Source organism: Gnatocerus cornutus, chromosome 6 (genome assembly GCF_029298725.1).
Source record: "Gnatocerus cornutus isolate USDA-ARS CGAHR chromosome 6, icGnaCorn1.1, whole genome shotgun sequence".
Classification (NCBI taxonomy): Eukaryota; Metazoa; Arthropoda; class Insecta; order Coleoptera; family Tenebrionidae; genus Gnatocerus; species Gnatocerus cornutus.
This window is the reverse complement of record NC_142238.1, coordinates 16,795,793-16,816,809: the sequence shown is the minus strand read 5'-3', so window position 1 is coordinate 16,816,809 and position 21,017 is coordinate 16,795,793. Positions and strand designations below refer to the sequence as shown.

Genomic DNA, 21,017 nt, shown 5'->3' with positions numbered 1-21,017 from the left:
TTCTTGCGATGCATCGATAGAAATTTTTGTCACCGTTCCGGAGATAATTTGATCATGAAATCACTAGAGACAACGAAAATTAAATTTGAGAATCTCGCGCTGCATCGCTGCCCTTTCATTGGTCGGTCTTTCGGGCCTCTACGCCTATTCACGGCGCCAAATCCAAATTTACCTCGCCAGTTGTGTTCAGTGGAGCTTGAAAATGGCAACGCTATAGTTCTAACCTACAAAATGCACGTGCAGTTTATGTAGTTACCACAAATAGATCTTAATCCGTCAGAATTGCCGAAGAACTAATCTTAATCACTCGAATTAGCTGATAATAGTTTGTAAGACCACACAAGTTAATAAAAGGTGAGTAAAAATGATGTAAGAGCCCCCAAATTTCCATCATGCCTTTTAGAAGAACCAGACAATGCCTTCCAAAAATGTGGTCAAGTCCCCCACTGAAAACCATTTGTTATCACCAGCGGGAACTCCAAGAGAAGAAATGGTGGAGGAAAAAGTGAAGATGAAGAAGCAATTGGGGCTGCTGGAAGGGGTGGCAATCATTTTGGGGATCATCTTTGGCTCAGGTAACCACACGATTGGTTTTTCTTTTGAATTAACGAAATTTTCCAGGGATTTTCATCACCCCCAAGGGAATAATCCAGGAAGTGAACTCAGTGGGCTTCTCCCTAGTTGTATGGGTTCTCTGCGGCTTATTATCCATGATTGGGGCGCTATGTTACGCCGAATTGGGCACGACGATACCAAAATCTGGGGGCGACTACGCGTACATTTATGAGGCTTTTGGCGAATTGCCCTCTTTCCTGTACTTATGGGCAGCAAACCTAATTTTCGTGTAAGACTTAGAACCTGCATAAAAAGACATTGAGGGTTGGTTTCAGACCCACCACAAACGCCATCATGGGGTTGACGTTCGCAAAATATGTAATACAACCGTTTTTCTTCCACTGCAACATCCCTGAGGAGGCGGCGACGTTTGTGGCCGCCGCCACCATCTGTAAGGTTCTATTAATTTCTAAGTTAGTTACTAAGGGTAGTTTTAGGTTTCTTGACTTTCCTGAATGGGTACAATGTTAAAGCCACCACCAAAGTCCAAAATGTTTTCATGTTTTGTAAGATTGGGGCTCTGGTGGTGTTGATCATGGTCGGGGTGGTGTGGATGGGGTTGGGGCACCTGGAGAACTTCGATAATGCGTTTGAGGGGACCAGCACCAATCCGGGGAAGATCGCCAAAGCTTTTTATTCCGGGATTTTTTCCTATTCCGGGTGGAATTATCTCAACTTCATGACGGAGGAACTGAAGAATCCCTACGTGTAAGGTGGTGGGACTCCTGGGTCATTTAATCCGGTCGAATTCTTTCAGGAACCTTCCGAGGGCCATCTACATATCCATCCCTTTGGTGACGTTCATCTACGTCTTGGCCAACATGGCTTATCTGTCTGTGTTAACCCCCGACGCCATGGTGTCTTCGGATGCCATCGCTGTGGTACGTTTCTGTTTTTTACCACCCCCCCAACCCTCCACTCGCTGATTTCAGACCTTCGGCAACAACGTCCTGGGAAGCTACGCCTGGATCATCCCCGTCTTGGTCGCGATTTCCGCCTTCGGCGGTCTCAGCGTCCACATCATGGCCTCCTCACGCATGATGTACGTGGGGGCGCGCAACGGACACTTCCCCACTGCCCTCTCCCATTTGAACATCAAAAGAATGACACCAATGCCCGCCTTGGTCTTTCTAGTAAGTTCCTAGGGGGTCCAACCCGAGACTTATTTCTAATTCCAGAATCTCCTGTCACTCGTCATGCTGTGTACCAACGATATTCACACTCTCATCACTTATTGTACAGTGGTGGAGTCGTTTTTCGTGACTCTATCAGTCTCGGGGCTGTTGTACTTGAGGTGGAAGCGGCCGGAGGCCCCCAGACCGATTAGAGTTAATATACTCGTACCGATTGTGTTCGTTTTGATTTGTATCTTTCTGTTGATTTTGCCGTGTTTTGATTCGCCAGTTGAGGTGGTCATGGGGGCCTTAATCACGCTGTCTGGGGTACCTGTGTATTATTTTGGGGTGGTGTGGCAGGATAAGCCCCAATTGTACAAAAGTTTCATGGGGAAAGTGACAGAAATAAGTCAGAAGATCTTCGTAGCGGCCCATGAAGACGAGGATTTTGAGGAGTGAAACCAAAATTTGTATTATTTCTAATTTATTTATTCACTTGGTGAGTCTAGGTGATCTCTAAATTGTTGTAGAACTGTGATTTTTTACTTCTAAACTTGTTTTTTTGGATGACTAAACTAATTTATAATAAACTGTTTTTCTGATCTTATCTTTAACAGGAATGTTGATATTTACACATTGCCTCCTTCAGTTGATTTATAGCATCTCATCAGGATTGAACATTCCCTGGAAAATAACATGAAACTGAGCCTAAAAGGGGTTAAATTTACCTTTGCGCGTCGCAAAATCGAGTCCTTGCTGGCATCATAAGGGTGGTCCTTGGACGGGATTTCTAATACTGCAGGAATTGGGGAGGTGTGACCATCAATTACATGCCTAATCAACTCTGCAATGTTTTGATTGATCAAAATAATATCAATATCATCTCTCTTCATGAATCTTTTGAAGCACTCTTCAATCTCGCTGACGGCGGTTCCTGCAAGGGTAAAATAGTGATCACAGACAAGAAGGGGGTGACTACCTTTATCCACAACCAAGAAGTTGGGGTGTCGATTCTTGTTGATTTCTCCAATTCCGCCCAATAAGAAGCCAACACAGGTGTCCTGAAAGGGAAATTCTATCAAAATTACCCCCAATAAAAATGAATTTACCTCGTCCCCGATCACGGAGATCAATTTTCCTTTCATTGCAGCGTGGAGGGCCATTTCTGCTAAACTGTCTTTGGAATCAAAGTCACCTGATTATCGAAGCACCTGACAGTGACAGTTAGGGTGACAGTCAGTGTCGCTCCCCAAAACCCACACCGTCTCTCTCTAAAATCTCGCGAAAACGACAGAGATGACAAATTGTACTGTTGGTCAACCTGTGACAACAACTGTGGGAGTGAGATGGGTTACAACCTTGCGCGTGTGAGAGAGAGCGAGTACTTCTCCGTTGTCAAACTGACGTTTAAAATTGTAACCTCAAATCATGTCTAATACTAAAATGACGAAAATAAAAGACGCAAAGGAGACCTTTCAGGCTCTGATGGAGCTCTCCAGGTTGTTATGCACCGGTTTGGACGCTGAAACTTTGAGTATCTGTGTTAGACTATGTCAGGCTGGGATTAACCCAGAGACTTTGGCCACCGTCGTCAAGGAGCTCCAGAAGGAAGTTGCTACTATTAATGAATCTGTACCTGAGTGACCGTTTTATTGAAAAATGTAACAAAAATATAATAAACAACTGTTAGAGTTCTTCTTTTGGTTTGGCAAATTTGCCGGGATACACTTGGCCATCAATGCTTACACTCTCGCACCTTTCTTGTTGGATTAAGTATTCTTTGGCAGTCCACGCCTGGGAGCCGTCTTTGAACAGAAAGATCGCGCGATTGTCGTCGACCATATACCTACAATGATGGTACAAAACTTGTGGGTTAAATTCAAAGAATTACCTTTCTGCTTGGATGTGGTTGTTCCAGAGACTCGTCTGCCACAATTTTGTTAGTTCTTCGGATTCGTCCCTCGTCGGGCTCCCAGTCACACTAACGAAAGTCATTAAAGTCCTTCCTTTCTTCGTCGCTTCCAAGAGACTCTGAGGATCCTCTGGATTTAGCTTTGTTATATCTATTTGCGGCATGGGGCGTAGATGTTCGGGAAGTTCGTCTTCTTCCAGAGGTTCGTCGTCCTCCTGGAAGTTACCATTTGAAAGAAGTTCCTAGTTTTCGATTTCTACTCACTTCCCACTGTTCCAACAACCTTTCCATATCAGCATCTGTGAAATCCCGAATGTCTTTCTTCGCCCATTCTGGTTTCTCTTGGGACTTCTTCGGGGAGGATGAGTGTACCAGGAGACAACAGAAGAGAAAAAAGGCCGCTGATTTCATTTCTCCAAGCATAACCTAACATGTAACCGAGTTTGATGGCCGATGACCGGTGATCCCGTACCACGCAGGCGTGGGGAGTACAGTTCCCGACAAATTAAATGACCCTCGACAATTAATAAAAACTTTATTCAACATCTACTTTGTCTTTTTTAATAAAAACGCCATTCCGTGAATCCGGAAGTGTTTGCTCAACGTCAACGCGTCCTCAAACTGCTCCAAGCAAACCGTACACTGGTTTTCCTCCACAGGTCCTGTGACCTCCCTCGGGCCCGTCTTCTGGCTATTTTCCAGTTTCTCAATAGCAAACTTATCGAAACACTCATTTTCCGCGAAATACTCATCCGCGCCGGTAATCTTATGAAAATGCGCCAAGTGGCGGACCAATGAAGGTTTCACCACGAAGCATTCCCCACACTCCATGCACTGGTACGCCGTGGAAACGTCCCGGTGCGTCACCACGTGCCCATGAAACTCCGCCCTTTCTGTGGTCTTGAACTCGCAGAGTTTACAGTAGTACGTTCCATCAAACGGAAGAGTCTCAGTCTGAACATCAGGTTTCTTCTTCCCTGAGCGTTTTCTCTTCTTCGGAGTTTCATCGCTGGAGTCCAAAGCGCTTGAGCTCGTTTCTTCGTCCAAAGCAGGAATAGCCACCACGGGGTTGTTATACCTGCACTGTTTTTCATGCTCCTTCTTGTCTTCAGGAGTCACTTCCTCCTTGCACAACACGCAGACGGCGCTCTTCTCCTCGTCCTTCTCCACGTTGACTTGGTTGATGTGTTTACACGCCACGCAAGTCTTGAAGTTGTCTTTCTCCCGGAACTGAATCTTCTGCCCGCAGAACTGACACGCGGAGGTGACGAGAGCTGGATGGGTCTTCTGGCAGCGGTGCTTATGCACGGCAAACGTCGCCGTGGAGCGGAAATAACTCCTGCAGTTCCTACAAGTGAAGATGTACACGCAGCGCTCGCGGTCCTGCAGGTGCCAGTTGATATGCTCGGCGCTCTCTTCGTGGGTGAAACTCGCGGTGTTCTTACACACCAAACAGTTGTAGTTGATTGTGGGGGTGCAACCATCGTGGGCGTGTTCGGCGAACTCCTCCTCGCTGGAGAAGGTGGTGGTGCACGCGCTGCACTTCGTCACTGCTTGGAGATGGTTAGTGAAGTGGGAGGTGTAGGTGTTGCGTAACACGAAGAGCTTCCCGCATTTTAGAGCAGGGCAGCGGAAGCGCACGTTTTTGCTCAAATGAAAGCACTTCTCCTCCATGTGGGTCGTTAAAAGAGAACTCGATCTGAAGACTTTACCACACTCTGGACAGACGAAAGGAGCGACGTTCTCGTGGGTTCTCACGTGGGCTTTCAGCGAGCATTTCGTGGGGGCCACGTACTTACAGACGTAGCAACACAAAGACTCGTCCAGCGGCCGGTTGTTGCCGAGGAAGTGCGCCCCCATGGGCACCTCCGGGGTGGATGAACACTCTGAGCATGCCGCCTTATCACTCAAAGAAACGATTTTCGAGATCACCGGCAAACCGGCCTCTTCTGGTTCCTCAACTTCTTTCTTTATCTCAACTTCGGGGTGTCCGTTCGGCACTCGCAACTCCATGACTTTCGTCTGGTGCGTCACAAACTCGCACAAGGGGACGTTGGTGGAGATCTGCTTCAGCACCAAGAGGACGTTGGTCGTTCCTTCGGAGTAATGAAACACCAAATTGAAGGGTTTGAAGGAAACGAGCTGCTTCCCGCACTCCGTCACGTCCGGGGAGTAAAACTGGCAGTTGATGTAGGTGTTGTCGCCGAACTCCTCGTCTTCGTCGTACAAGAACGGGATGCTTTCGTGGCGCGTGAAACCCGCCAACTTCACGGGGAGTAAGTGGATGTCCACGTTGGCTAAATTCACGTGTCCTTCCGACATGGTGAAGTGTTTGCGGGCGTGAAGAAGAAACGCGCAGCGGTTGTAAAACGTGAAAGTCGTTGAACAATCCACGCATTTGTACTTGATGATGACGACGCGGCGGTTGATGTGGTCTTGGAATGTTAACTTCGAGGAGAACCTGCAAGAGTCGAGTTAGCTAAACTGGAGGAATCACTGGCGGCTTACATGTTTTTGCACGAGTAGCAAGGGTAGACTTTCAGTCCCACTTGGGGCTTGAAGGAGATCCATTCCGTGGACTTGTCGAAGAGGATGTTCCACTTAGACTTCAAAGAGTGCTTCTTGGTCTGAAAGCAACAGGTTTAGGTTGCAAATTTTCAATTTTTTATGGTGTAATTCGTTCCGTTGCAAATGTTGCAGTGTGAATCAGGTTTTGGGGTACAAAAGACGATCGGAATTACAGTCGGTTTAGGTTGCAAATATCCATCCAAGGTCACCAATTTAAAAAACTTTATCATGTAATTCAGGTTTTGGGGTACAAAAGACGATCGGAATTGCGTCGATTTAAGTTGCAAATGTCCACCAAATGTCACCAATTTTAAAATTTTCATCGTGTAATTCGTTCCTGTTACAAATGTTGCAATGGTGAAGCTGGGATTTGGGGGTACAAAAGACGATCGTGTAAGTTCTGTCAATGTAATGTGTCGAAGTTCAATTTGTTTGTTATCATTTTTAAACCACAGTTTCTTCTGAGGGAAATTTAACTTCACTTTTGAGGGCTCGCACTAATTAATAACTTAATTTGATACACAGCTGTTTTCATGTCAAAATTAACAAATGTCAAATTCTAGGGGATAACCTTGTCATATTAAAATTCCCAAATCTAATTTATCAAGATTCCAACTTTAAATAAAAAAAATACTGTCAAAGTAGACACTTGCAACCTAAACCGACTGTAAATTAGTTTGTTACCGTTTTTAAAGGCCAATCACACTGAGGAAAATTTCACTTCACCTGGAACATGTTACAACCTTGATGCACAGCACTTTTCATGTCAAATTCTGGGGGAACAATGATGCCAACCTTGTCATATTAAAACTTCAAAGCGAATCAACCTTAAATTTAAATTTAAAGACGTATTTGCAACCTGGACCTACTGCATGACGGCGTTGTTTTTGTTCGGTTCGTAAATATTTGCGAAAGCAGCTTCCCAAGGCTGCGACATTAAACTTGACTGGTACTGTACCCGCCACACCTTAGGTGATCGGGGCGCATTAAATTTTCCTGGTTTTTTACTCTTGCGGACACAAATGTGGCTCTACCACGTCTATAAGGGGGCCCCACACCTACCCAAGTCACGTTTCCATTGGCGGCCAGCATTCCAGCGACTCCTGAAAGCGGAAACTTACGTTAGCCCCCACACTTCTCGCTACTCACCAAAATCCGATCACTCGTCACAAAATGGCAGCTCTGTTAAATCTTTCTTCCAAGGCAACCGCCCCGATCGTCGTTTGTTTCGAGTAGGTTAGCCACTCAGGCCGAGACTCGGTAGGGATCGCGGCCACCAGAGGCGCCACTGTCGGAGTAAGGTCACACCACACTAGGTCAATATTTTATTTACAAAAATTAAGTACATGGCAAAGTAAAACCACCTTATTCTAGTTTCATGATTTTCTTAACATGCTTGAGGCAGGTAGTGGCGGGTTTGATAAGAGTCCAGGCGACGGGGTAGGTGGCCAAAGCCACCCCCAGGATAAAAGTGACGATGTTGCGATCCGAGTGCTTGGCAAACCAGTTGGTATAAGCACTGAGGATGAGGGCGAAGCCCCCGAACGTCACAGTGGTGACTCCGCTGGTTATATGTATAAATTTATTGATTCTGGGGTTGAGGTAGTGGCGCAGGTCGCCGTGGTACAGGGCCCCAATCCCGTCAAGACACGTGGGGGCGCTGCAAATGACCCCAATGAGCCCGAAGAAGGCGTGCCACGTCTTAAAATGCGGCTTATTCAAGTAATTTTTATTGATGTACGCCACAAGGAAGCCACTGAAGATGAGGATCACAGCTATGGTCAGGAAGACCCAATGGAGGCGCACCCGGACCTTCTTTGGTAGCGTCCCCGTGAAGATGTTGTCTTTGGATAAGGTGAGGACGGCTTCAGTCATCAGAAACATCCACTGGAAGAGTTATCTTGAGAAAACAAATGAGGTTAAGACGTTTTACTTACCCCAATTGATAGCAAAAGGGGGTGCCAAGTGAAGAACTCAAAGTTCCCTGAGAAACAGAAGTAAATTATCAAAATAACGAAGAGTAGAATGCAGGCGTGCGCCCCCGTGGTCATGTGCTGGCTGAACGTCGAAAGGGCATCAGTGGCGGGTTTGTCTTTGGGTCTTTTAGGGTGCTCCTCCGAAGCCATGACTCTTGGTACCGCTATATTTACAACTGGAGTGTTTGCGAGTGGAAGGAATGACGAGGTTTCGGTACTTTCGCTGTCCGATTGCGCAACGATTTGCAATGGATTTCCAGCCATTGTCTTACAGATAATTCGTGATAAGGGGGCGGAATTGCGGCTGGAAAACAGCACTTCTTCGGAACTGGGAGTGTGAATCGATGCATTCACGAATGTGGTTTGTTTAGGCATAAAAATTAATGGGTTACATGTGGTGATAACGACTAAAGATAAACAGGACATGGGGTCAAGAAGTTGAGGAAAACTGGGGTTTGCATGGTAGCGCCTGCAGACTGGAAGAGCAGGTTCTTGGAAAAAAAATATGGTTCATGACACTGATAAAGTCATTTGTCCTTCGGTTTCAACGGTGGAGACTGGAAGATGCGGTTTTTGCATTACCGGCGCCAAATATCCGAAGAATGAGTAATGGACACGATTGGTTGCATAACTGAAGGAAAAAATTGGGTTTCAAGCTTTCACTCTAAAATGAGACAATGCCAAGTCAAATTTGACACAGTTTGGTACCAAAAAAAATAGAATTTACATTCTTAGATTTTCCATTCCTAAAATTTGACATTGACAGACGATATAACCTTACATTTGAAACAATGTGACGTTTGGTCCCAAGCAAACTGTCACGATTTTAGTAACTTTTTTCTTAACACCCTAAAAGCGTAAACTGCGAAATTCAAATATTATAAAGTCCGTTTTTTTATTAAAAAACCACCAACACCGCACTCTCCCACCACTTTACAACCGGCAACGTCGTTGACGGTGACTTTTTGGTGATAAAATCAAATAGGTTAGCTGCCTAATTGACAATTTGATTACACAAAACGGCCTTTCAAACTGTGCCGAGTCTTTTCACTATTAAATCATTTCATTTGCAATCCAACAGGCTGCAAAAGAAACGTTTTTAACGGAAACACTGCCTAATTTTCAGAAATGTCAAAAATTTGACAACTATTTTCTCACCAAAAATCTCCCTAGGCAACGTTGCCGGTTGAAATGCAGGGGAAAATTGCGGTGTTGGTGGTTTTAAAAAAAAAAAAGGACTTTAAAGGCGGTATTATGTGAATTGTTCATAACTCTTATTTCTTATCGGATTTGCATTGTGAGCACGCATTTGGAATCTGCGTGAATTTCTGCGTAGAATAAGTACCAATAACGCACATTTACTCTAAAAACGAACGAGATAATGCAATGAAATGTGTCGAAATTTAATTTGTTGACTATTTTTAAACATCAATCGCCTATGACAGGAATTTCGCTTCACTGCACTAATTAATTATTTACGCAATCTTGATACACACCAAATTTCATGTCAAAGATGACATAAGTCAAATTCTGGGGGGACAGTAATGCCAACTTTGTCATCTTTAAATTTCCAAAGTTAATTCATAAAGATTCCAACTTTAAATAAAAAATAACTGTCAAACTGAACATCCTAAACCAACCGTACAGCTGGTTAAGCTTGCAAATGTCCACTTTGACAGTTATTTTTTTATTTAAAGTTGGACGAAACTTGACGAAACTTAGAAACTTTAATGTGACAATGTCAATGGATCAAAGGATACACACAAATTTCATGTCAAAGTTGACAAATGTCAAATTCTGGGGAGACAATGATGCCAACCTTAAGTAAAGAATTAGTCCACTAAAATCCACAAAACAGTTTTATTGCATTAAAAGAAGACTCCTATTTTCATATTCACTACGTTTGTACCAGCAGGAAAGAATAAAAAACATTACAATTAAAATAAATAACACTAGACTGTATAATTTTCCTTAAATAAAACCTAATCTATCGCGATCTAAAATTGTGAGAGTCAAGCGACATATTTACATGAACAAATCTAAATCTACGTCGTATTATATCACGTTAAAACTATACTTGGAGTGTTTTGAGAACGTAAATAAAATATAACACAGTCATTAATAATAAGAGGACGTTTGAATTTGACTATTCTATGACCGGTGCCCATGGGTGTTGAATGTGTCCATACTGTATCGCAAACAGATGCTCCCTGATTCTTTTACACAGAGGCTCAGCGTGCTCCATTGTGGGAATGTGGATGAGATCGCCCATATATTCTATGGAGTTGATGGGACTTACTATACAAGCTGTCCCGGAACCAAACATTTCTAGAAGCTAAACCAACGAGAAATGACAATGGGGCTAATTCCCTACTCACTCGTTCGCTACGTGTTAAATTCACGATGTCGCTCATTGTCAACGTTCGTTCTTCAATTCTGAACTCCTTCCATTCGTTCGAGAGCTCCAGGATGCTCTGGCGGGTGACTCCTGGGAGGATCAAACCGTTTAGAGGAGGAGTCGCGAGTACTTTATCTATAATAAAGGAATAAGTTTTTGTCGACTTGAGTTAAGCGAACGTACTCCCGTTGTTGTCCAAGTAAAAAACGAAGATGTTCATCGTACCAACTTCAGTGACCTGGTGCTCGTCTCCGTAGAGCCACAGGACTTGTTGGCGGCCCTTACTACTAGCCGTACTTTGAACTCTGATGGTTGGGCCGTAATTCGAGCCCATTTTGCGGTCTCCACAGCCACCAGGCCACGCTCTGGTGTAGGCCGGATCAGCGAGGAGGGACACGGAGTCGGTGTTGCCGGAGAAGTAGTTGCCGACGGGGCATAGGATGGTGAAGAGGAGCGCGGAGTCGGACTGGGCGACCCCTAGAGTTCCCTGCAAACCTACCTAGTAACTAAAGAAGTGGTGAGTTTGTGGCACTCACGTCTATCCCTATAAGGGTGGGTCTGATGTAGAGACTGGACCCTTCGCTGTGGGGGATCCACTCCTGGTCCACTTGGATTAGTCTACTAATACATTTCGTCAGCTCCAGCCCGTCGAAAGTGGGCAAGCCGGACCTGCGAGCCGACGAATTCATCCTGTTCATATTGAGATCCGGGCGAAAAACTCGGATTTTCCCATCTATGCCTCTGTAGGCTTTCAACCCTTCAAAAAGCTGCGAGTAATAATAATGAATTCTATAATTCGCTTTATCCTCCTCGAACTCACCTCTATAGCATAATGAAGGACTTTGGCTGCCGGATGCAGCGATATGTTTTCAAAGGGTATAATGACCGGCTTTTGCCACCCCCCTAGTTGCTTATGGTAGAAGATTTTTAACATGTGATCAGAGAAGATTTGGCCAAATTTTAGTTCAGACACGTCTGGTTTGGACCGGAGTTGATTAGGCTGGGCCAGCGTTGTTGTTAAGTCTCTGTACTGCAAAAATGAGGATGATGAAATCGCGAGCAAAATAATGTTGCTAAATGTGTTATCAGGGATCATTAAATCGGCGAGGTCAAGTTCAATACGAAGAGGTCACTTTTATTACCTAGCGAATTCTTATTTATGCAGGAAAATCTATGTCATCTGTTGAAGAATTCGGTCAAAATTTTGTTTATAGTCTAGATACTTGTTTGTTGTTGCTAATAATTCAGTTTGTTTGTCAATACGAAGATAAATTTTACTTTTGGACAGTTGTTTGTTCCAACAGAGACACTTTTCAAAAAAGATCGAATTTAATGGCGAGCGGATCGAACCAAGGGCACCTCAAAGTGTCCACCTTGACAGTTACAATTGCTTTATTTAAGGTTGGAATCTTAATAAACTAATAATAATAAACGTTAGAAAATTTAAGATACAAGGTTGGCATTGTTGTCCCCCAGACCTTGACATTTGCCAATTCTGACATGAAAATCCCTGCCAATTCTACGTGACACATTTTGGCAGAACTTCCACGATCGTCTTTTGTTCCCCAAAACCTAATTCACATTGCAGCAGGAACGAATTACACGATAATTTTATTTGAAACTTGTGACCTTAAGGAACGTTTACAAACTCAAAAACTCGAAAATTTTGGCGAAATATGTCAACTGTCGTATTTACAAATAATTCGCGTCCAAATGAAAAATATCTTTCACGCCCTCTCTTGTGTAAATTTCTTGGGTGTAAATCAGGCTTTGAATTGTTTAGGGAGAAAATTTGGGGAAATTTGAATTAGATTTTTTGAACTTGACACTTCAAGGTTTAGGGTTTCAACATGTCAAATGAATTAAAGATTTGTTCGAAAAGGGAGATTTTAGCAAGGATTTAACAGGTTTCGGCATAGTAATGAGCTCTATAAGTTAATTTTCTTGCAGAAAATTTCCCGATTTAAAAATGAGCAATTTTAGACAGAGCAAGATTTGAAAGGGATAAGTTAGATACCTGTAATGGATACGTGCTAATTTTGATTAATAGATGGCTTCACGTCCACATCAAGTTCATTGCTGGTTTAGGTTGCAAGTGCCCATTTTTGCAGTTATTTATTTAGGGTTGGAATCTTGAGGTTGGCATTAGTGTCCCGCCAGAATTTAACATTTGGTAGTTTTGACATAATTGAAGTGAAATTTTTCTTAAAACGGTAAGAAAGTAACCCCAAAACCTAATTTACATTGCAGCATTTGCAACGGGAACGAATTACATGATAAATGTTCATAAATTCGTGACCTTGAGTAGACATTTGCAACTAAACGAAATATAATGATGAAAAATATAAAGTTATAATGAAATATCTGATAATATGAACTGAAAATAACAAAAACAAGTTTATTGCTATAATTTGGTGACATTTGTACAGTTTTGTCACCTAACCAACCAATCACAGAAGCGCATTTTAAATTTGGCGCCTACAAAAACTCCCCAAAACAATCTTTTTCCATTAGTTGCCTCGTGTACTATTTTGTTTGTTTGCTAATGAAACGAAACTTAAGAATGAAGCCTGTCCACATATTTAACAATTCCATTAAAACCAAATTACCAACCGGTAAATCAAGCGATTCCTAATCGATTTTAAATCGCACGTAAATATTTATGTGTGATGCAACAATAGCGCGTCAAAGGCGGATCAATGACGTCACAACTCACCCGAAAAGTGTACTCGGAGTCGTCCTGCTCGTAATTCTTCAACTCGTCAAATCCCAGCGCTTCTTTGACTTTGAGGCTGCAGAATCTTGCGGCCTGCTTGAGTTTGTGCTGATGCTGGAACGCCCATCGGCAGGCACACTGAAAAATTTGGGTCTTTTACTCAGTAAACAACATCTGACGTCCGTTTTTGGAGCATTGTTTGTTTGCTAGTGCCTTCGGTTTTTTCTAAGGCTTGATAAGCGAGAATTGCAGATAACCCTCTAGGAGTACAATAACAAGCTTTGTTGATGCGTTGCTAGGAAAAGCGCCTACTTGGATGAGTATTGTAATTTTTGGATCTGGAAAATTATCTCCGAAACCGCACTGTTGCTTGGCGAATTTGGTGTTAAAGTTTATCAGGAGCAACCAGCTATTTCCAGTGTCTTATCACTAGCACTAGAAAAAGTGAATTAAAGGGATAGTTACCTGTTGGGAGGTGATCACTGACATCTTAAATATCACTTGTAGTCACTAGCACGAGTCACAACCACTAATTCGATATAATACGTGAGAAATACTGCTTTCCTTAGGTTAAATTGCTAGTTTGCTGTATGTCGTTCAACTGGCGTATTGTAAGCTTGGACGCATGAATATTAAATCCATAAATTAATACTTATCGCCGGCTATTTTATAAGCAAAGTATATTTAGGAGAAGAGAAGAAGCGTTATCTTTCGCAATATAATAATAATAGAGTGAAGAGTGACGCAAGAAGAATCTCGAACGAGATTTCGTTGAAAATAAAAACAACAGTTGATGAAAGCCCATTGAATGTAATTGTCATGTCGAAATATGATAATAAGATCATGACCTTTAACAAAACTTTTATGTTATCGCTGTTATTACTTGGAATTCTTCACTTTTGGGCTTGAAGAAAACGCCACGAGGAAGAAAAAGAGCGCGTTTTTTCTTTGTTTACGTTGCGAGAACACAACAACAGCTTTGAATTACAAATCGCGACCTATGCAAATTCTAATTTTTTTAATGCAACAATTGGCTTTCATCTCATACATAAAAAATATGACATACGCGCTATTCTTTTTTTTTGCAAATTAGAAATTCACGCATGCATAATTTGTCGGCCTACAAGGATTTTCAACGTAAACATGACTCATGTAATACGGGCTTCCGAAAAACAAGATGGCAGTCCAGTGATGGGGCGAGGATTGGCGGCGATTTTGTAAACGAAAGTTGCGGAAATCATAACACAACCGAAGTAGGCATAAGTAGGTAATTTTGAGCGTGGCTGTAAAAACTACGTCACTTTTTAAAGGTACGACGTTCAATTGAAATTATCATATTGTATTTGAGAGTTTGAATTCTAATCTAACACAACGATAACATTATACGGGTGAGTATTTAAATGCCACCGTTCGCAACAACAAACTGATAAAAATCCTCCCACGTCCTCCCAATCCGTTGTTACGCCACTGGAATGTCCCTACTTTTTGACAACTGACAACTGACCAGTGTTGTCAGGTTTAGGAATTTTCCCCGAATCTAGGTAATTTTTTAATTTTGGAGGGAAAGAGATCTAAAGAAGTTTTTAATAAGACAGATCTCTGGTTTATATATAAAGTTAGAATTTTGACAAATTGGCTTTGGAAATTTTGAGTTGACAAGATTGGCAACATTGTTCCCCAGAATTTGACATTTGCTATTTTGACATGAAATTTGCTGTGTATTAAGGCTATCTAAAGTCCGTTTTTTTATTAAAAAACCACCAACACCGCACTCTCGCACCACTTTACAACCGGCAACGTCGTCGATGGTGACTTTTTGGTGATAAAATCAAATAGGTTAGCTGCCTAATTGACAATTTGATTACACAAAACGGCTTTTCAGGTTGTGCCGAGTCTTTTCACTATTAAATCATTTGATTTGCAATCCAACAGGCTGTAAAAGAAACGTTTTTAACGGAAACACTGCCTAATTTTCAGAAATGTCAAAAATTTGACAATTATTTTCTCACCAAAAATCTCCCTAGGCAACGTTGCCGGTTGTAATGCAGGGGAAAATTGCGGTGTTGGTGGGTTTTAAAAAAAAACGGACTTTAGAAAAATTCTCTGCAGGAAAAATGAAGTTTAGAGTTGGCCAAATAAAATTCATGTCGTCTAGAGATTTTCTAGGGATTTTTTAAGTTAAAATCTAGGGATCATTGAAATTCTTTCATCTCTCATCTAAGATTTTGATCTGGCAACACTGCAACTGACAGTTCTTTTCAAACTCGAAATTACTTCCCCTAGGCCGTGGATTCTTCGATTTTCCGCTCTCCGTCGCAATGAATTCTTTAAAACTTCTCAGTAAAACCTTCTTGGTAAGAAATTTCGCCCTTTTACTAACTTCAGGGAACATAACCTCACATTTAACAGCGTCCGACTTGCCGGCTCACTGGGGTTATTCAGAAAGCCTCAAATTCGGGATCCGTTGTGGATCCTCCTGACAACCCCTCGATTGTGATCCCGAAGCCCAAACAGCGTGACAATGAGCCGTTTGAGCAACGCAGAGCAAGGTAAGGAACAACAGTATTAAAAAATACAACAAACAATCTTTTAATTTGTTGTTGTAGGTTGTTGTACCAGTCTCGCAAACGTGGAATGCTTGAAAATGATCTTTTGTTGAGTACTTTTGTGGATAAGTATCTCAAGACTTTTAATGAAGAACAGGTGGAGAAATATGATCAGTAAGGTGGAAAGTTGAGTTGGTGGATCATGCTGGGGTGGTTTGTAGGTTGATAAATGGGCCTTCGAATGATTGGGATATTTATTACTGGGCTACGGAGATTAAGGAGACGCCGGAGGAGTACCAGCATGAAATTATGGACTTGTTGAAGTTGCATGTGAAAAATTTGAATAAGGAGAGTAGGATTAGGCAGCCCGACTTGCCTTGAAGTGCTATAGATTATTTATTATATAGTTGTTAATAAGATAGTTTCAGTATTTATAACAAATTGGTAATTTCAGAGTTATTTTTATTCATTGGTGGATTTTGAGGTATGCAACCAAGTATGCAGAGTGTAATGTTTGGTTGCCTGCAACACGCTTCAAGTCATAAAAATCTCGTTTCCTGCATTGGAAGCAATAAGTTGACTTTTATCTTCGCTTCTAAGCACATTACAAGATCAATGACTATTGTCTGTCTGCAGGTGCGGGCAATAAACTTCCGGTCTAGTAGCGTGTCTTCAAGAAAGGCCCCCCACATCTTTACACTTTCGACAAATTTAATGAAAATCTAAAGAAATGTAGAGAGAAAACACAAAAACATCTTTAAGGTTTGAAAAAAATACAGACTAAACAAAATTATAAAAGAATTCAGAGAGTAAAGAAAATCGAAGATTCAAAAAAATTCCAGGGAAAATTCTGAAATTGACATAGTACATGTTAAGAAAATTCAAAGAGAATCGATAGAGAATCTCATCTCATCCATACACATGGAGGGACTAAACATTCAATATCCGAAACTTTGATCGCTCATAACTCAGTTATTTGTGGGCCGATTTCAACAAATCTCACGTTTTCGATTCTGCGTGAAATTCTGCGTAAAATGAGCACCAATACGTTACACCAAGGTAGCTAACTTCTACATTGAAAAAATAAAAAATTTTAATTCGAACTATCCAATATCGATTTCTAAGGTAAAAAATTGCGAGAAAAACGATTCCGAAAAGGGTTGTCTGATATTTGTTATAATTCCAGAGATATCGAGCAAAATCGTTTTCGAACCTCCAAAATTTTGGCCCTCTTGCGACAACCCAAAACTTCAAACGCCCATAACTCAGTTATTTGTTGACGCACGAGAAAAACGAGGATATTTTTGGATTCAGCGCGAAATTCTGCGTTAAATGGGCTCATATAGCTCAAATTTCTTTAACAAATAAACGAGGTATCGACTCAATTACATTTTCAGAGGGTCATTTTAGGGTCATTTTCAAGACGATGTTTCGGGGCGAAAACTGCGTTTAATATTATTAAATTATATATCAATTGAAAGAGCAGCCCGAGATCTGTTGACTGGCCAAATCTCAGTTCGATCGGGCAAGTAGTTTACGAGGAGCGATCGAAAAACGAAAATTTGAAAAATTTTCATCCATTGAGTCGCAAATTTTTTTACGCAATAAATTGACCATCGAATTTTCGACTTTTGAGGACATATTCCAAATCAAAATGACCCGAGAATACGATGGTGAAAACCGTTTCTCAAAATCTATTCTAGTTTCGGAGATATCGAGTTTTGAAAATTTTCCAACTCAAAATCCAATATCCAAAACTTTGATCGCTCATAACTCATTTATTTCTTAACCGATTTTAACGAATCTGGCATTTTTAAAATCTACGTGAAAATCTGCGCAAAATGAGTACAAATTCTTAAATAAATAAGCGAGATGTCGACCGAATTAGATTTAGAAATTTGATTTCTTCGAACTATTCAAACACTTTAAATTCCGGACATGTAACATATAATTCTTATCAGCTGAAGGGCGAGGACAACAATGGTGAAAACCGCATGTTTCGCTCGGTCTTAGTTTCGAAGATATCGTGGTCTAAACGTTGCGGAACTAAAAACTCCCCATCCCCAATTTTGAACGCTTCTAATTCGGTTATTTATCGACCATTGTTTGGAAAAACGCCCCAAATAGAACCCGATTGAATATGATTTCAATGTAATTCCATCCGGTGTCGGCTTAAGCAGCTGTCTAGCATCCAAGTTATTTCAAGCGCCCCGGCTTTAAACAAAAATAGCCAACTTCCAGACGCTACACATAACGACGACGCCTAATCGATGTAAAGACCGCTCCACAAAAATAATAAAGTCCAAATCACGCAATCGACCGAATTGCAAATATTTGGAGGAAGATCACGATCGCGAATAGACCGACAAAAGCGATTTCATTCAAGAAAAACCAGGCGGAGGCGTGGAAATGAATGGACTTTTTCCACCCCAAATTCGCATTTATTTATTTCTATCTTTAGCTTTGTCCTTTTCACCATTGCCGCCCCCCACGGAGGTGTTTGTGCGGTTTCAAAGCGTGAAATCACAAGGGGCACAGATGTCGCAATAAAACGGAAATTCAATGGGTTGGAATTAAATGCCCAAACTCATTTAACTAGGATACCTATAAAAGGTAAGGTCTGATAATGGGAAAAATGTGTGGGTTCGACCTCCGCCACGTCACGTGCAAGTTCACCCACTTCATAAACCAAATAGTAGGCCGAAGAAATGGTGCTAAGAATCCACGAGAAGGTGGCAGGAATTAATTCAAACAAGCGGAAAATTCGAGCTGATCTCAGAGCGTAAATTGACCATTTTTGGGCGATAAACTTGCCAAGTCATGACTCATTTTTATTACACGCGATTGTGGGGATTATTGGGAAAATCTAATAATAAAGTGGAGAGCCTGAGTTGACATTGCCAAAAGCAATTTACTATGTTTTCCATTTTGGAAAAAAACGTCACAGATGACCTCAGAAGCGTGAGGAAGGTCAGTGATTTTATTCCAGACTTTTCTGCTTCTTATCAAAGTTTCTTCGCATGCGTCACTCTTTATCGATTTGATGCCATTGCGGCCACGTCGAAGATAGTTTTTTGGGGCGCCCTTGGTCGACAATCAATAAATGGTAGTGTAAATAAACACTAATTAGAACCTTGGAATTTGTGTAAATATTGGGACATAACGTAAATAGCGGAAAAACTTTCATTTATCCATCATGGTACTATTTTAATTCAGAATCGGACATTATTCTAGAAATAGTTACACAATGGGATAAACTATTATCTAAATTTAACCTGTTTACCTTAGTATCAGATTTGCTGGCGTTGAAACCTTTTAACAAACAAGTGAACAGAGAGCATAAAAACGATCGGTTCCAAACATTTTTTAAATCGTTCGAATTTTTTCTTGCAGTCAATGCATGCATGATTAAATTTCATTTGCGTTTGTCGTGTCGTGTTTATTAAATCAATATCTCTTAGGGAGAATGAAGGCTTGGAAAGCGATAATAAATAAGAGATTGAGTCACTCGAATTTGGCAACTGGGTGTTGGTGAATAATAAGGTGGAACATCCGCGGAAAATCAGATTAGTTTTCATTATCCGAAATTCGCTCACGTGGGTTTTGGTGCAATTAGCGAGTTCAAAGGGGCCTCTTCGTGGGGGTTTCGGGGATGATTAATTAATGATTGCATAAAATGAGCACCAATAAATCTAAGATTGCTCATAAAGCTGCCTTTCAACATTTTCAATTTTGTATTCTTATGTAAAAAAAACGCGAGAAAGACGATGGCGAAGACCGCATCTTTCTATCTGTATTAGTTTCGGAGTTATCGAGGTTTATTCATTACTCAGTTATTTATTGACGTCCAGTTTTGGGTTCTGTGTGAAATTCTGCGTAAAATGAGCACCAATACTTTAAGATTGCTTCATAAATAATAAAAATAATAAATAATAAAAAATGAAAATTTTGAATTCGAACTATCTAAGATCGATTTCTAAGGTAAAAAATTGCGAGAAAAACGATTCTGAAAAGGGTTGTTGGATGCTTGCCATAATTCCGGAGGTATCGAGCAAAATCGTTTTCGAACCTCCAAAATTTTGGCTATCTGGCGACAATTCTGCGTTAAATGAGCCCATATAATAAACGAGATATCAACTGAATTACATTTTTAGAGGGTGATTTTAGGGTCATTTTCAAGACGATGTTTCGGGGCGAAAACTGCGTTTAGTATTATTGAATTATACAGCAACATTTGTGTCCCCCCCCAAAATCGTCTTAAATTTTAAAGTTACAATTTTGAAAATTTGCATACGCTCATAGTTGACAAAGCTCTAGAAGCTGACGCAAAAATTTGTTTTGTATTCCGGTTTGGTTGGCGTCGCGACGCCTAAGAAGTATAATTTTTAGCGATTTTTGAGTTTGAGAAATATTCGCGAATTCATTTTTTTTTCAACATAACTGTGATACAAAAATATCTCAGTCAGTTTTCAAAATTCTAACAGCGCAGCGGCAAACTACGTTTACACCAAAATTTCACAAGTCACTTCATTCACTCTTATAAAGGTTAATTTTGATAAACACGGGCATGTTGCACTTTATGGACACCAGAAATCGTTAATTTACATCGACAAAGTGACAATTTCACCAATTAAGACAATCTAAAGCGAGCCAAAGGATAGATGTCATTTGTGACACAAGATGTTGACAGATGGGTGTAAACGTAGTTCCTAATTTTGACGTAATGAAATTGGATACTAACTTGATAAAACCGCATTTTTTTCTTAAATTTTGAAGACAATTTGCATTGAATCTAAAATAACAGCTGAGATATTTTTTACACATTTATATTGAAAAAAAATTAAATTAGGGGTTGATATCGCAAACTCTCACAATTAACTAAAAACTACATTTTTAAGGCGTCGCGACGCCAAAACTATCAGTGATACAAAACAAATTTTTGCGTCAGCTTCTAGAGCTTTGTCAACTGTGAGCGTATGCAAATTTTCAAAATTTTATCTTTAAAATTAAAGACGATTTTGGGGGTGGACAGAAGTGTTGCCGGACCCTGTATATATCGATCTAAAGAGGAGCACGAAATCTATCAACTGGCCTAATCTCAGATCGATCGGGCAATTAGTTTACGAGAGGCGATCAAAAAACGAAAAATTGAAAATTTTTATCGTTTGAGT

The 21,017-nt window shown here is 41.1% G+C and overlaps 8 protein-coding genes across 9 annotated transcripts; 3 read left to right on the top strand and 5 right to left on the bottom strand.

Annotated features, from left to right (window-relative positions):
• The first annotated feature begins 167 nt into the window (after nt 1-167).
• On the top strand, nt 168-2,344 carry gb (solute carrier family 7 member genderblind). 2 transcript variants are annotated; one of them, XM_088040347.1, is made up of 8 exons: nt 168-354; nt 407-575; nt 622-844; nt 891-1,006; nt 1,053-1,323; nt 1,373-1,496; nt 1,548-1,748; nt 1,794-2,344. In XM_088040347.1, exons 2-8 carry the CDS (start codon nt 416-418, stop codon nt 2,187-2,189), a joined length of 1,491 nt encoding a protein of 496 aa, XP_087896473.1. In that variant the 5' UTR covers nt 168-354; nt 407-415; the 3' UTR covers nt 2,190-2,344. The 2 variants fall into 2 exon arrangements, with proteins under 2 accessions (XP_087896473.1, XP_087896472.1); XM_088040346.1 differs by having other exon boundaries at nt 404-575.
• On the bottom strand, nt 2,198-3,005 carry Vha14-1 (V-type proton ATPase subunit Vha14-1). Its single transcript, XM_088040350.1, has 4 exons — nt 2,840-3,005; nt 2,710-2,791; nt 2,459-2,664; nt 2,198-2,414 (listed from the first exon to the last, which is right to left on the bottom strand). The coding sequence occupies exons 1-4, from the start codon at nt 2,891-2,893 to the stop codon at nt 2,385-2,387; spliced, it is 372 nt and encodes a 123-aa protein (XP_087896476.1). The 5' UTR covers nt 2,894-3,005; the 3' UTR covers nt 2,198-2,384.
• Nucleotides 3,006-3,065: 60 nt separating this feature from the next.
• Nucleotides 3,066-3,425, top strand: LOC148173437 (mitotic-spindle organizing protein 1-like). The gene has a single exon (XM_088040351.1). The coding sequence runs from the start codon at nt 3,159-3,161 to the stop codon at nt 3,372-3,374; it is 216 nt and encodes a 71-aa protein (XP_087896477.1). The 5' UTR covers nt 3,066-3,158; the 3' UTR covers nt 3,375-3,425.
• Nucleotides 3,366-4,144, bottom strand: boca (LDLR chaperone boca). The gene is made up of 3 exons (XM_088040349.1): nt 3,907-4,144; nt 3,622-3,857; nt 3,366-3,576 (listed from the first exon to the last, which is right to left on the bottom strand). Exons 1-3 carry the CDS (start codon nt 4,063-4,065, stop codon nt 3,417-3,419), a joined length of 555 nt encoding a protein of 184 aa, XP_087896475.1. The 5' UTR covers nt 4,066-4,144; the 3' UTR covers nt 3,366-3,416.
• Nucleotides 4,145-4,160: 16 nt separating this feature from the next.
• Nucleotides 4,161-7,302, bottom strand: LOC148173435 (zinc finger protein 532-like). The gene is made up of 5 exons (XM_088039881.1): nt 7,273-7,302; nt 7,219-7,240; nt 7,080-7,177; nt 6,151-6,269; nt 4,161-6,103 (listed from the first exon to the last, which is right to left on the bottom strand). The coding sequence occupies exons 1-5, from the start codon at nt 7,300-7,302 to the stop codon at nt 4,189-4,191; spliced, it is 2,184 nt and encodes a 727-aa protein (XP_087896007.1). The 3' UTR covers nt 4,161-4,188.
• Nucleotides 7,303-7,522: 220 nt separating this feature from the next.
• On the bottom strand, nt 7,523-8,884 carry LOC148173434 (transmembrane reductase CYB561D2-like). Its single transcript, XM_088040348.1, has 2 exons — nt 8,148-8,884; nt 7,523-8,097 (listed from the first exon to the last, which is right to left on the bottom strand). The coding sequence occupies exons 1-2, from the start codon at nt 8,610-8,612 to the stop codon at nt 7,576-7,578; spliced, it is 987 nt and encodes a 328-aa protein (XP_087896474.1). The 5' UTR covers nt 8,613-8,884; the 3' UTR covers nt 7,523-7,575.
• A 1,148-nt stretch (nt 8,885-10,032) lies between these two features.
• On the bottom strand, nt 10,033-14,045 carry Bcat (Branched chain amino acid transaminase). The gene is made up of 7 exons (XM_088039064.1): nt 13,766-14,045; nt 13,301-13,438; nt 11,405-11,614; nt 11,121-11,351; nt 10,768-11,071; nt 10,565-10,719; nt 10,033-10,521 (listed from the first exon to the last, which is right to left on the bottom strand). The coding sequence occupies exons 1-7, from the start codon at nt 13,787-13,789 to the stop codon at nt 10,333-10,335; spliced, it is 1,251 nt and encodes a 416-aa protein (XP_087895190.1). The 5' UTR covers nt 13,790-14,045; the 3' UTR covers nt 10,033-10,332.
• A 1,446-nt stretch (nt 14,046-15,491) lies between these two features.
• LOC148173432 (succinate dehydrogenase assembly factor 2-A, mitochondrial-like) lies at nt 15,492-16,301 on the top strand. Its single transcript, XM_088039065.1, has 4 exons — nt 15,492-15,654; nt 15,710-15,849; nt 15,907-16,020; nt 16,068-16,301. Exons 1-4 carry the CDS (start codon nt 15,619-15,621, stop codon nt 16,225-16,227), a joined length of 450 nt encoding a protein of 149 aa, XP_087895191.1. The 5' UTR covers nt 15,492-15,618; the 3' UTR covers nt 16,228-16,301.
• The last annotated feature ends 4,716 nt before the right edge of the window (nt 16,302-21,017 follow it).